The sequence below is a fragment of the Ixodes scapularis genome, unplaced genomic scaffold (genome assembly GCF_016920785.2).
Source record: "Ixodes scapularis isolate PalLabHiFi unplaced genomic scaffold, ASM1692078v2 PGA_scaffold7__128_contigs__length_106722199, whole genome shotgun sequence".
Lineage (NCBI taxonomy): Eukaryota > Metazoa > Arthropoda > Arachnida > Ixodida > Ixodidae > Ixodes > Ixodes scapularis.
Window position 1 is genome coordinate 48,444,681 of NW_024609882.1, and position 14,073 is coordinate 48,458,753.

General features: G+C 44.1%; 1 protein-coding gene across 1 annotated transcript in view; it reads right to left on the bottom strand.

Moving 5' to 3' along the window:
- LOC8027808 (Down syndrome cell adhesion molecule homolog) overlaps window positions 1–14,073 on the bottom strand; it is a 232,735-nt gene that overhangs the window by 109,683 nt on the left and 108,979 nt on the right. Inside the window, exon 11 of the mRNA XM_042286222.1 lies at window positions 6,725–7,012. Coding sequence (XP_042142156.1) covers window positions 6,725–7,012 — 288 coding nt within the window. The remainder of the gene's footprint in view (window positions 1–6,724; window positions 7,013–14,073) is intronic.

A 14,073-nucleotide genomic window follows, 5' to 3' on the forward strand; every position in this document is an offset into this window, starting at 1 on the left:
AATTTTTCCGCTAAATCTAGCGGGGAACTTTTTCCGCTAGATATAGCGGTGAATTTTTCCGCTAAAATTTGGTGGGAAAAATTTTCCGCTAAATTTGACGGGGAAATTTTTTCGCTAGATCTAGCGGGGAATTTTTTCCGCTCAGCGGGGAATTTTTTCCGCTAAATTTAGCGAGGAACTTTTTCCGCTAAATTTGACGGGGAAATTTTTCTGCTAAGTTTAGCGGGGAAATATTTCCGCTAAATTTAGCGGTAAAAATTTCCCGCTGGCGGGGAAAATTTTTTGCTAGATTTAGTGGGGACATTTACCCATCATGCACCGCGCGGTGACGCCGACGGCGGCGCCGCTCAAGCCGGAAACGGGAGCCTAAGAGCTGAGCTCTAAAAGTCGTCTCTAACGTTCGCGTAGCCAAGATTCTCAGCAAGCTAGTTGAAGAGTACGACCAAATGTGCCTAGTAGACTACCTCCGTGGTGTCGCGAAGCTATTCAGTCTTTCTGTTTTGTTTTTTGTTTGTTTTCTTGTTTTAATACCATGGGATTGCAATCGATAAACAACTATATTTACGAAACTCTGTATCTTGCTTCTTTATTTTGAGTTGGCGAAAACTGCATTTTTTAGACTTTCCACAAATCGTCGTACTCAACCAATAAAATGACGTAAAGCGTTGGATCCGTGAAAACATATGTTTGGAGACTCGAATATGGGTCATTCTCAAGGCGCGCGCTTGTGCTGTCGTGACGCGCGGTCTAATGGCACACGCGCTCTCGTGTCGCGGCGCACTCCCGTCGTGCGCTTTCGTGTCGTGCGCTCACGTTTCGTACAGCCATTTGTCAGTGTACCTTAAGTCAGAATTTTACTAAGTTCGTCAAGAGTAGTGCACCTAACTGCGCAAGATTTGTCACTTGTAGCCTCTATCAATATAAAAGAGATAATTGTTTTATTATTATCAAAGCGGAAGAAATCACAAAAAGCACGCTTCACGTGCTCCCAGCATGAGGAGGGGAAGCTCCGTTGCAGAACCAAGAGATTCTGGGTTTAACCCCTACTCCTGCCCGCTTCGACCTGGTCGAGCACCGAACCGACGTGCGGTCATGTATCACTACTGCGTGGTGCACGTGAAAAACCACAGGCAAGCGGTTGTGCTGCACTGGTTAAATTGCTCATTTACAGCTCATTTACAGCTGTATAGACATGCATACAACCCAATTATTAGCCTAAAAACGGCACTTCAGAGCAGAACTATTGGGGAGCAACGAGGAACGAATGATTGCGGCTTCCGAAGAGAGCGATCTGAGCAGTAAGTTTTGTGACGCCTCCACTGCCGCTATCCATTGAGGGGAGTTTAGTCCCTCTGCACGTGGGACAACCCCGCAACGGGTCTTCACGAGCAAATAACGATACCGCACGAGCAGTGTCCTCAGGGGTGTAACAGAGGAGGGGACCAAATGCCCTGACGCTCCCACCCCCTTTTTTTTTTTTTTGGGGGGGGGGGGGGGTGAATTTTACATGTGTAAAATTTTATGGCTAAGAAAAGGAGGATGAGGGACGTTATCCCAAACATTGGATACGCTGCCTCCGCCCCCCCCCCCCCCCCCCCCCTTCCCTTTCCACCACCTCCGGAAACGCCTGCATCTGCCTCTCATTGTCGTGCACTGCCGCGGGTCTCCTGTCGACTAAAGTTATGGTCGTGTCAGGCATGCGGAGAACGCTTAGTGAGCAACTTTTTTTAAGGAAATCAACTAAAGACCGCGTGTTGGTCCAAACGGAATCGAGGTAAATAGAAAAAGTTTGGTTGGGTCAGGTTTTAGCAACAGTAACGTGTGCAAAGTGGGCGGTAAAGTGCGCTGTTTTCTGTTATTTGTTTTGTTTGTCTTGATTTCGGTCTTACCTGTTGTGAATATTTTTAAAAGATTTTTTGAAAATTAAAGTTTCAGTTGTGTTTGAGACTTCGTGCTTGTCCTGTTGCTTCCTTATGTCTAGGGTTTCTTGCGGAACTATGTTCAGGTTTAGGTTTTCGTTCTTGTGGCAGCTTCTTTCTATATTGAGCAACTGATCAGTGATTGATAGGTCCAGCAATTTAACTTGCGCTCGCATGTTAGGCATTTACCATTTGTTGACTGGCCAGCGTAAATCAAACCTACTCAAGCCGACCAACGAAGACGACGTCATCCCCACAAGTCGACGCCCCCCTCACCCCCCCCCCCCCCTTGCCCCCACGACACGCACAAACCAATCGCGTGACCCCTCCCCCCCTCCCCCCCTCCCCCCCACCGCATATCCACAGGCCAGAAACCGCGAGCCCGCTTATAGCACTCCGCGGCGTCTTCCAGATCAATGCCCGGGGAAACAGCGCAGAGCATCCAACCGCGGACAAGAACCCAGTGGGAACACACGCAAACGTACAACCGACCTCCCCCCGAAAACGCACACACACACACACACACACATGCGTCCACCACCACGCGCCGAAACCGGCGGAGGGATTCCTCAATAAATCACGCCACTTTTGCAAACCCGGGGCATGCAGCTGCCGGGGTCCGCGCCGCTCACTACCCCTACAACGTTTCGTTCGCGACCGTCGACCGAGCAGCTCGGGGCCTTCCCGCTTCGGGCCGCCACCACCAAGCTATACTTAGTTTCGCCTTGCGATGAACCGCGACACAAGCTAGAACCAATCCTACAGCCAATCCCGTGAAGTGAACGTGTCATGGGATCACGTTCCCTGCCGGCTTTTACCGATAGCCACGGGACATTCAAACGGCATTGTATTGGCGTAGATGGCTTGTAGCTCTCACTACGGTCCATCGTAACGTAAAATGGTGCATAGCCACTACTATATCGGTCTGGGCATCTCGCTTCCTAAGCAGCCCAGCGCCACCATCGCCTCCAGCAAAGGACGGCGCGGGTTGTGATCCTAAACGATGTGTGTGGGGGGAGGGAAAGAGGGGGGGGGGGGGGGCCTTAATGTTACGGTGCCGGGTACTACGTCGGATTTGAACGGCCGGTTCCCTGAGGGTGGAGGAGCGGGAGGAGGAGGAGAGGGAGAGGGAAGGATGAGCCAGCGGGGAAAGCCTCGTCATGTGGAAAGTTGTGTGCCTGCTTGCAAGAATGTGTCATTAGAGTCTTGGGAATAGGGGGGGGGGGGGGGGGGGGGGTGTGCTGTCGTGTTTCCTGAAATGGTTTCTTGAGGCGTATATAAGAAAAAGGGGAGAAGACTGGGGACGGGAGATGTTAATTACGGGACTTGAGGATGCCGCGGACGCTGCGCAAGGCTTAAAATTGCGTTTCGGGAAATATGCCTTTGTTGTGCGTTTGTGTTTCTTTTACGCGTCTTTAATCGAGGATTAGAGGTGTGTACGTTTCGCTGTGGTAATGTAAAATGGCCCCAATAGTGATGACAGCGCAATCACGTTTAGCGTGGTGTTTCATCTTTACGTTGATTATTCAAAGTGTTGCATGAATAGCAGCGTTCAGCCGAGCATATTTTTGATACTAAAGAAGTTGCTTCTTTTGTATCACAACAACGTGCAATGAATTCATTAATTATTTTTTTAATGAAGTGATCCTGATTACCTTCAATAATAAGGTTATATGTAACATCGGTTTGTGGATAAGTTTATTATTAGCGGTAATGAGAATCTGCCTGAAATTCAAACAAAACATTTGATCGAAAACTGTTCTCTTGGCACAATACGAAAATTAGATGTATAATATATTTACAACAAAACTAAAATCAGCTCGAATAATATTTAAAAAGAGAAATTCAGTTATTAGAGCGCACTAAAACTCGGTGAGAAGTATTGGGCTAGTTGTCTTTATATGTGACATTCTTTATCTAATTTGTTCACAATGACTGCGCAATCTGACTGCCCTGCTTACTCAAGATTCTCCTGATTCTAAACACAAAAAAGAACAAAAACAAAGCTTATTTTTAAAATAATGGGTGCCAATTGGATTAGAAAAAGAGTCAGTCCGTGCACTTTGTCGTTTTTGTTTTACAAGTTCAAATTGGTTGTGTGTGTGTGTGTGTTTTTTTTTTCAAATGATTCAGAAAGGGAAAATCTTTTGAGCTGTGACGTCGGTTGAATGTGCATTATGCGAACTTTCAAAGAAAAAAGAGTTAGACTTGAGAACGTGATGTAAATGTAAACCACATGGCTATAGTCGGATTTCCGTGAAAATACCAAAATTTGATAAATGAATTCCTGCGTTTATTCTATGGACCTGCAGGGCTTCAATGTTCCTTCTATCTGGAGCGCTTCCTTACATTAATGTTTTTGTCAAAGTTAACTGTTCTGTGCGCATTTACATACACTCCGCTTTCCAAACGCCCCTTTGAAACATTTGTTATAGAATTTAAAAGCGGCCAAGTAGTCTAGCATCTTGATTGTTAGAAGAAGACAGCAAAGTTAGCAATTAGGTCAAAAGTCACCCGACTCGGTGGACAGCTGAATGTGTTCACAGTTCGAAAGAAAAAAAAAATGCACAAAAGACGAAGACTACTCCCTCATATAGTAAGGGTGTTCTTCATTGCTTGTTTTTAGTGTTTTAATTGGGGTCGTGAAATTTCTAACCTGCTAGTACTGATCAAAATCTGCATCTGTTTACCCCAGATAAGAATAAATTCAAATGAATATTTAAAATGGTACAAGACGTGACTTGTTTTATTTATAATTTATATTAGGTTAATTGGGAAAGTCATTGTAAACATTTTTGCTTTCCAATAACGTCGTTTCCGTAGAGATTTCTTCAAAAAGTCCGATTGACTTGTTCAAATATTTATTCATACATATGCATATACCCTGAATATGGGTACAACTTCCAAAGCTAATAGTAGCAATCTTTGAAAGCTGGTCTGAATCGAGTATAGAGATACGCCATAGATACTCACTTGTCCCTGACCATAGCTCTTGGAGTTCGTGCAAAAAGTCGTTCACTTTTCAGTACTTCCTTTTTTAAGCTTTGCTTTGTCAGGCTGCATTACCCGTTATGCATTGAGCTAAAAACACGATTCCAGAATTATGTCACTCGAGAAAACTTTTCATCGCAACCGCCACCGCTGAACCATGAGATGCGGCTCGCAGTTTTGATGATTGCTTCGAGTAGCCTTCACGCACCACGTCCGAATTTACCACCGAGCAATGTACCGTATACAGCCCGGAGCTGATGGTTTCGCTCAATTTTCTTTTTATTTCTTTTTCATTCTGAAATTTTGAACGAGTTTGCCGCTAGACCATCGCCAGCGGAAAAAATGGGATGGACGGAGAGCCAACCGGCCGTGCATTTCTCTGCACCCGCTAGTTTCGAAGTTGGGTGGGCACGCAACTTTCGATATATTTGTTTAGAAACATTGCAGACTGGGAGTTTAAGTTTTTATTCAATAACTTTTTATTTGGCTATTTTTGGCCGAATTTTTAAATTTTCGCAGTATATCATATTTGGCAGCTTAGATCATCATTGCGCCATATGTTATTTTATATTTAACATAAAATATTATGCAGAATACCTTTCCAAAATATGTCAGCAGATAAAAAGTTCGGTTCTCTTCTACAGCTCAGTTACTATATTTATTGTATATATATAAGGAGGAGCATTAGATAACCGTAAATTATTATAATTTTTGTTATCTAATATGTAAAACTATGTGATACCTAAAGCTGATACAAAGTTTATCAGCATTAAAAGAAGATTGAGGATTTTTACTTGAATATTTATTTCATATCTCGAATAAGACAACCATATTTTTCGGACTATAATCCCCGGACTTTACATGCCCAAAAGTTGAAAATTTACTCGCTGCGGACTATACAACGTTTTGTATGTTCTTGGATTGCTCTCTGTGACAAGACGTGAAGGATTTTATGTTTAGCACAGCATATTAAAAGTGATTTATGTATGCTACAAGCTTCTTTGTGAGCTAATACAGCAGGCATTTGTTAAGGTGTGCTGCGTATAATAATTTGTACTTTAGAATTAGGCACCAAGTTTGGGCTATGCGCCGCGTGCGGACTCTTTACCGGGTGTGGACTATTTAAGCAAGAACTTTTAATTTGACCCAGAATTCGCCCTTGCGGTCTATACACCGGGTGCGGACTATGAACAAGAAAAAACGGTGCACTTCTCAACTTAACAGACCAACCTTAGTTTAAGGTTAAACATGATATCTAATGTTTGTGCATTTGAGCCACACTTGTCTTATTTTTCTGTTTTATTTTTTGTTTATTTTGTACTACTATATGTGGTCACGTATATTTTTGTTTCTTACTTCTAGTGTTTTAGGATGGTGCACCATTTAAACGACGAGTGGGGGTGTTATAAGGAACTTCAACTAAAATATTATTATTATTATTATTATTATTATTATTATTATTACAACTATTGTTATTATTATCTTTTTGGGAGAACTAAAAATGTTGCAAGGCGTTTTGATATTTCCTGACAAAACTGTTGTTTTCTAAATAAAATAATTTTAGGTCATACGATAGGTGATACGGCCGTCACGTGGTCACGCCAGCTTATGTACCGCCAATCTTAGCGGGATACCGGTCGGCCAAATTTGGCAGGCACTGTCTCGCTTTCCAAATTCAGCCTCTTATATACGTCACGTCTGTGCCGCAGTTTCGTCTCCATTTCTTCTCTAAAGTAGCCAGGCCTTGGACGTGTTTCGTGTCAGAAACAAACAACCCACAAAAGCATAAAAAAAAAGAACTCCGTTGAGCCTACCATTGACGACCAGCGTGACGCTCTTGTTGACAGCCTGGGCCCGGTTGGACGCGACGCAAGTGTAGTTGCCGCTGTCGCGCATCACGACCCCTTTGAGCGTGAGCACCGACGAGTCCTCCAGGCTCTGCAGGGACACCGAGGCACTCCTAGACACCACGTTACCCCCGCGGAACCAGCGAAGCGAGATGGGCGGGTCCCCCTGGACCACGCTGCAGAGCATCTTCACGTTCATGCCCTGGTTTGCCGTGAGCACGTCGGGCAGGCTCTGGCTGTCGATCACCGGAGGCACTGGGAACGCGGAGGACGTGACTTATGTCAAGACGTGTGCTTACCGCCGCTCTGCAAGTATACAAGGTTTTCGCTAGCGCTATTCCCTAGTGGAAATACAAAGAAAAAGAAACATTCCCAGCGAACATTATTTTGAAAGTCGCATAATGCATGGAATCCAGTGTTTTCGGGCTCTATTTATGTTCAAAATCGGGGCTGCTTTATGAGTGCAGAGTGATGGGCGAGCTTCCCTGCGACTACCTCGAAGAGTGTGTTGATTTTAAGGTATCGACCTTTATCCAACCAGCAGATGTGTGCTACTTTTTGCCATAGGACATATTAGTGCTGTCAATGGCAATGGCACCAACTCTAAATTCAGCTGAAGTAACATTAATTGATACAAACGGGTTTTAGTTTTTATCTAGCATACGTTTACACCCGGACAGTTTTTATTTATTTGTTAATTTTGATACGAAACACCGCGAAATTAAACTCCCAATTGCGGACAATTGGGAACCGAAAAAAATAAACTCCGATAAGCTCCGAAGTTTTTGGGGAAAAACAAGAACTCCGATAACAACCTCCGAATTTGTCGCAAAATAAACTCCAAAAACCGGGAATATCACATGTATGATAAAAACGCTAACTGGGCGTAGCATAAAGAAGAAAAAAAAATGCTCTGTGACGTAGCGTTTACTGGAACAGTCTGAGCAGGGGCCGACCTAGCAATTTTGCCTGGGAGGCCATCTACGCTCTTTGTAGGGTTAAGTAGAAACATCGAATGCCTTATATTAGAAGCAGAAATCACCAATATTTTTCGCAGTCACCGTCGCATCTTCGTACGAAAAGATAACGATAAGTACAGACATGTCAGGCCGGCATATTTCTCCGGTGTCCACGGTCCAGTGAGTGGTCTCCCCTGCCTGGGTTGTTCAACGAGTGGTCACGAAGCAGTTCTTTGGCCACAGTAACGATCGCCTTCGCATAAGACAAGACAGCGTTTGCATGTTTGCCACACGTTTGGTGAGCGCAGTACTTACGCTAAATCGTATCACAGATGTAAGCGAACTTGACGCAGAAACCACACGAGCAATAATACTCCGGTCCGCATTAAGCCCGACTGCAGCCAACGGGATTCGATCCGATCAGGCAGCGCCAAATGTGTGTCGTCAAGGCGCTCGCCGCCGTTTCGCTTTGGCTATCATTGGTTAAACCAGGCACGAACGTTCAATGCTACATGATCTTGCGCTTTTTTTTTAGCGTGATTGGTTTATCATATGGTCGCAATCGCACAAAGACGATAAGCGCAATGATTATTCGCTTCTAATGCTCCTTAAGTTGCCCTACCGGATCGATGCTTTGAATGCGGTTGAAGTTAATCTGAAACTGAGTATAGTGGCCGACTATTGGAGCGTTTCTCTCGAGCAAGCGTATGGTAGGACTAAAAGCGCTGCCTTAAGGCGACGAGCTTATTTTTGTAGCTAGATTTTGCTTTAACGAATACTGACAAAGACTGTACCCGAGCTCCTCGGCTGTATAATTTTGTACATTTTTACTCACACAGTCTCGAGAAAAAAAATAAGTTTCACGAAGGAACATGCCTAAGTTGACTGATCAATACCTTTTTTATATATATTATTTTTGAACGATTTACGCGGAGATATAATTTCAAGGTCTTGATCGAACGCTGGAGAAAACGTTCGTGCAAAAGTTACGTATCCATCAGAATTTAGTTGATTTCGTATTGTTCGCTCACAAAAGTAATATTTATTGAACTACATGACGTGTGAGATAAGAAAGTCTTATTCATTTAATGTATTTATTTTGAAGTTGGGTAAAGTAAGTAGATATTTCCAATAACACATTTTACGGGCATTATTAAAAAAACGATAAATCAGTCAATGTTTATAATTAGATGGCGCACTTTATATTTTTTTTTTCTTAAAACTACATGCAAATTCGCCTCGTCCGCGCACTTCTTCGATTTCTATTGATTCTACTTTTCGCTATGTCGGCCTTGGGACTGCAGCAGGAGCCGTAATTGTGCCAGAACCACACGTTTGGCGCGCTCCACACCTTTCTAATAGCTAATAAATTAGAGGGTTTCGAGGACGCTCAGCAAGTTTCTCGTTTGAACCCTACGTTCACTGCTCCCAATCAAAGAATTAATTATGACAAGCAAATTAAGAACTTTACTATCGGAAACAATACGCGGCTCGCTAATTTAACCCCTCTCAAGTGATTTATTCAGGAACAATCCGGTTTTCCTGCTACGCTAAGTTTGTGCAATAGAAATTATGGGCCCCTTTAAGCGCCGAGGACGAGTCTGACTCGTCCACGGAGTTCGTCCCGAAAATGCCGAGGACGAGCGTCGCTCGTCCGCTCGTTTCAGCCCGCGTCTGTAGTGCCAGCGACGAGGCACGCTCGTCCAGTCTATTTTTACGTTGAGAATAGTTCTCCCGCTAGCCACCAGGAGGAAAAGCGAACCGAAATTTCGCTAATTTTGGCATCATTTTGAGAATCTATCGTGCTCCTCCGGCAACATGGGTTTTTAAAAATGGCGTCTCTTTTGAGTGGTGGCATGCGTCGCTCGTCTCGGAAGCGCGTATCTTTAGTTGATGATGAGTTTTCTAGTTTGGATGATGATGACTTTGCGCTAGACGATAGTGACGGAAGCGGAGAGTCCGCGGAAGAGTTTGAAAGCTCCAGTGACTCGGACCTTAGCGGCGATGAGGTCCTTGCTTCGGCGCGGGACTGGACAAAGGTGGACACGACAAATCCTCCACGAGCTCCTCTCCGCTTTCCGTTTACTGCCACGCCGGGTGTCTCCGCTGGTCTCGACGAAAACGACACCCTCGACGCTGTTGGATACTTGGAACTCTTTCTGAGCCCGGACGTAATGACTCAGATCGTCAAGGAAACAAACAGGTATGCCGATAAACACTTGGCGACCGCACCGATCTCAAGGGGCTCCCGTGTGAAGGCGTGGAAACCGGTGACGGAAGCAGAAATGAAAGTCTTCTTTGCCCTGCTGCTTTTACAGGGAATAGTAGACAAGCCAATTGTCGAGTGGTATTGGTCAAAGCGCAGAGTGATTGAAACCCCAGTGTTCGGAGAGGTGATGAGTAAGAGCCGATTTATTCTGCTCATGAAGTTTCTGCACTTTGCAAACAACGAAGATGATGCTGGTGAAGTGGGGCAAGCGCGTCAGAAACTTCGCAAGATCTGGCCAGTGCAGTCGTTCATGAAAGAGCGCTTCAAAGCAAGCTACATGCCAGAAGAGAATATATCCATTGACGAGAGCCTCATGCTCTACAAGGGACGACTCTCCTGGAAACAGTTCCTTCCGCTAAAACGGTCCCGCTTCGGCGTGAAGTTCTATGTGCTGTGTGAAGCAGCATGCGGCTACATATGGGACGTCGTCATCTGCACAGGCAAGGGCACTGACGTCGACGATCAGGCAAGCGCCATGGGGACGAAAGTCGTCATGAGACTAATGGAGCCACTGCTGGACCAGGGCTATTGCCTTACTGTGGATAATTTCTACACGTCGCCGGAGTTGGTTGAAAAACTTCTAAGCCGCAAGACTGACGTCTACGGCACTGTGCGACCATCCCGCAGAGATATGCCACCTCTCAAAGATGCTAATCTCAAAAAGGGAGATATTGTGGCATACCAGCGTGGAAAGTGCATGGCACTCTAGTGGAGGGATAAAAAGCTCGTGACTTTGCTGTCCACTGTGCATGATGCCACCATGACAGAAATGGTAAATAGGAAGAAAGAGACAGTCTCGAAACCAGCTGTAGTCATCGACTACAACCACACCATGGGTGGTGTTGACAAGAGTGATCAGATGCTTTCCTACTACCCTACAACCAGAAGTCGACAAAAAATTTATTACAAGAAGATTTTCCGTCACCTCCTAGACATGGCAGTCTTCAACGCATTTTTGCTCTACCAGAAACAAGGCGGGAAACTGAGCCACCTGGGAAACTGGCGCTGGTCGAAGGAATGGTCCAGAAGTACCACGATCCGAACCGCACCCTCAAGAGAGGCAGGCCGTCCGACACCAGCTTGCTGCGTCTGACCGCCAGACACTTTGTGTCCTACATCCCACCGACACCTGGAAAGGAGCTGCCAACACGAAGGTGCGTCGTGTGCTGCAAGGCACGAGGTGGTGGGGACAAGAAGGTGCGCAAAGAAACGCGCTACTGGTGCAAGGACTGTGGCGTGGGACTGTGCGCCATCCCATGCTTCGAGGTGTACCACACCAAGGCACAGTTTTGAATGTTTATAGAGTTCATCTCCAAAGGGTGTAGAAGTCTGCATTTCCAGTTTTTAGAACTTTGTTTTTCAACTATGGAATTCCTGATGCCGTCTCGGTTTCCATTTTTAATTTTTTTTGCCTCATATGGTCTAAGATAAGGTCAATTTTCGTTTTTAGTTGTCAAACTTTTATGCCCATGTCTTATATGCTTGAAATAGGGAAAAATTCTTCTATCAAAGTGTGCAATAAAAAAAAATTGAATTTTGGTTACATTTTTTCGAAAACTGACTGGCGTTTAAAGGGTTATGGGCGATTTCCGGTGAAATACACGAATATGTGGTAAACATATGCTTTCATAATCCATCATGGTGTGGCAACAAAAAGCAAAACAAGTCACCAACACTTATCCCCAGCAACTAAAAACGAAACCCTAAATTAAGCTATAAATACAAAGCTGTCAACAGTTGAAAATCATCTGTAGAGTTGAGCAGTCGTTAGGATTGATGCCTCTGCCTCTATCATTAGTCGTGTCGCCTGAAAAAATATTGCAGTACAAAGATAGAACTACACTCAAAAAGTAGGTCAGGGAATTCAATAAAAAAAACTTAAATTCGCTGTTCTATAGGTGCTCGATATCAATTTGCTTCACTAAGACCAGAAAAAAAAAATAATGCCCTATTTTGAAAGAATAATGCACTTAAACTTCCCAGTAAGCTACTCGATTCTTTTAATCTGATTTTGTGTTCCCGGCTTCCTTCAAACATAAGGCGGCCATATGTTTCAAGAGATTAGGTTTAATCCATACGTTTCCGGGTCATAGGATAAAAAAGGACCTATATAAGCATCAACTATTGATGTGTATGTTTGGCACATATGGCGGAAGTCCAGAAAAAGTAAAAATTTACAATGAAATAGTGGTTCTATAGATGAACACGAATGAGTGATAGGTTTAATTAAAGTTCGTTCAACGAGAAACACGTCGATAGCTTACAAAACGATTGGTTTCCAGCTGAGATCTAGATAAGCTGCGCGTTCTTCAATTAACAAAAAAAAAAAGTTATACCGAGAGAATCTCACTTCACTGTGAAGAACTATATCTATGTCGTTTCCCAAATGTTTGTTGGAAAGATAGTAGACTGTAAGGTCACGTTGTGGTGGCGTGTGTGGAACTCATATTTGCTTTATGTAAAAATTTGCGTAATCGCTTATGTAAAATAAAAACAAATATTTTTAAAAACAAACAAAAGACATATTTTACCCAGAGTCGTTTTACATCAATAAAAGCAATGCCAAATAATACGCCTCTCAATTGTTTCAACCGCTTAAACATGCTTCACATAGCGAGCTGTAACCTCTAACCGAAGACGTGCAGGATACGTCACTAGAAAGGTTTAGTAGACCTTAGATCCTGGATGGCGGCCTTAGCAGGCGCGTGCTCAGTCGAGGATTGGGAATGACGGCAGGAGCTCCCGCTAGAAACGCAAAGCTCTAACGATACGGTTCACTAAATGTTTATAACATGAGCTGGTCTAGAGGCGTTCTAACCGGGATTGCACAAAAGGCATGTGGGGAGCGCCGAGTACGTTCAGCTCTTAAAACAATAAGTTGCAATAAACGGTGACGTTATGTATTGTATGCTTTGCATAAAATGTACAATGATGCTGTTTTACAGGGATTATGTTTGAATGAACGTACAATGATGCTGTTTTACAGGAATTATGTTTCAATGAACGTCACGTAAGACCAGCGATAAATAATGTGTAGCTCCCGTACCTTCCCTATTGCAAACAAAGCGAAGCAAATAAAACAGATGCACCGATACAATCGATTTTTCGTGAAGCCATACGAAAGAACGGTATGACATTATATGCATTTATCTCAGTAAAGATGAAGCAGACAAATTTTAAGCTTGGTATCATACTTTTTTCAGTCGTAGAGCGATGAAAGTGCTTTCTTCCTGCTGTCCTAAATACGTTCTCGATTAGCGATATCTTAAATAAAACAACGTGGCGCCCAACACAAAAATAATATGTTTCCTTTATTTGGCTAATACGTGTAAAAGATAAAATACATTATCTTGATACACTTAAAATTCTGAAGTTCGCTACTTAAATAATTAATTTTCATAGTTCGACTCAAACGCGTTCCTTGTACGGTAGAAGTGAATATGAGACCTATGAGGTGATTTTTTGCTTGTCAGTACGGTAGCCTTTGTACAAATGTACTATCGCGAAGAGTATAACCGGGAACGCCGAAACGCGTGGGCTTCATTCATGGTAGTACAGCTTTTCGTGTGATGTACAAAATTGACAAGAGGAATAATTTATGTTCGTTTATGAGTGCTTGCATAGGCCTTAAAATGGGAGGAACTGAAAAGTAACGGCTGCCTCAAAATGGCTTACATACGGGTGAAGTTATTTCCAATGCAAAGACTGAACCGATCCCAGTGGCAACGATAATACTTCCCGAAAAAATCACGTCCCCTTCTCCCGTTAAGGGAATATCAACGTGACTCCCAAGACAAGCGCACGATAATCGAAAAGCCCAGACGCGGAGAGGCCAGGGAGCGCTTTATTGCCAGACGTCTAAGATGAGATTCACCCAATCTTCCGGGCAATCGAACGGAAGAGTTAGTGAAACGGCTTTCCCGTTCAGAGCGGGACCCTTAAAGCACTTCCCCACCGATTCCCCGCCACGGAGGAGGTGGCCCACATTAAGCTCCCATTTCGTCAGTCGTTTAGGCCACGCGCACTCGAATACCGAATGAGCGCGCCTTTCACAGTAGCCGGGTGATTGCTCCGCCTATTGCGGACAA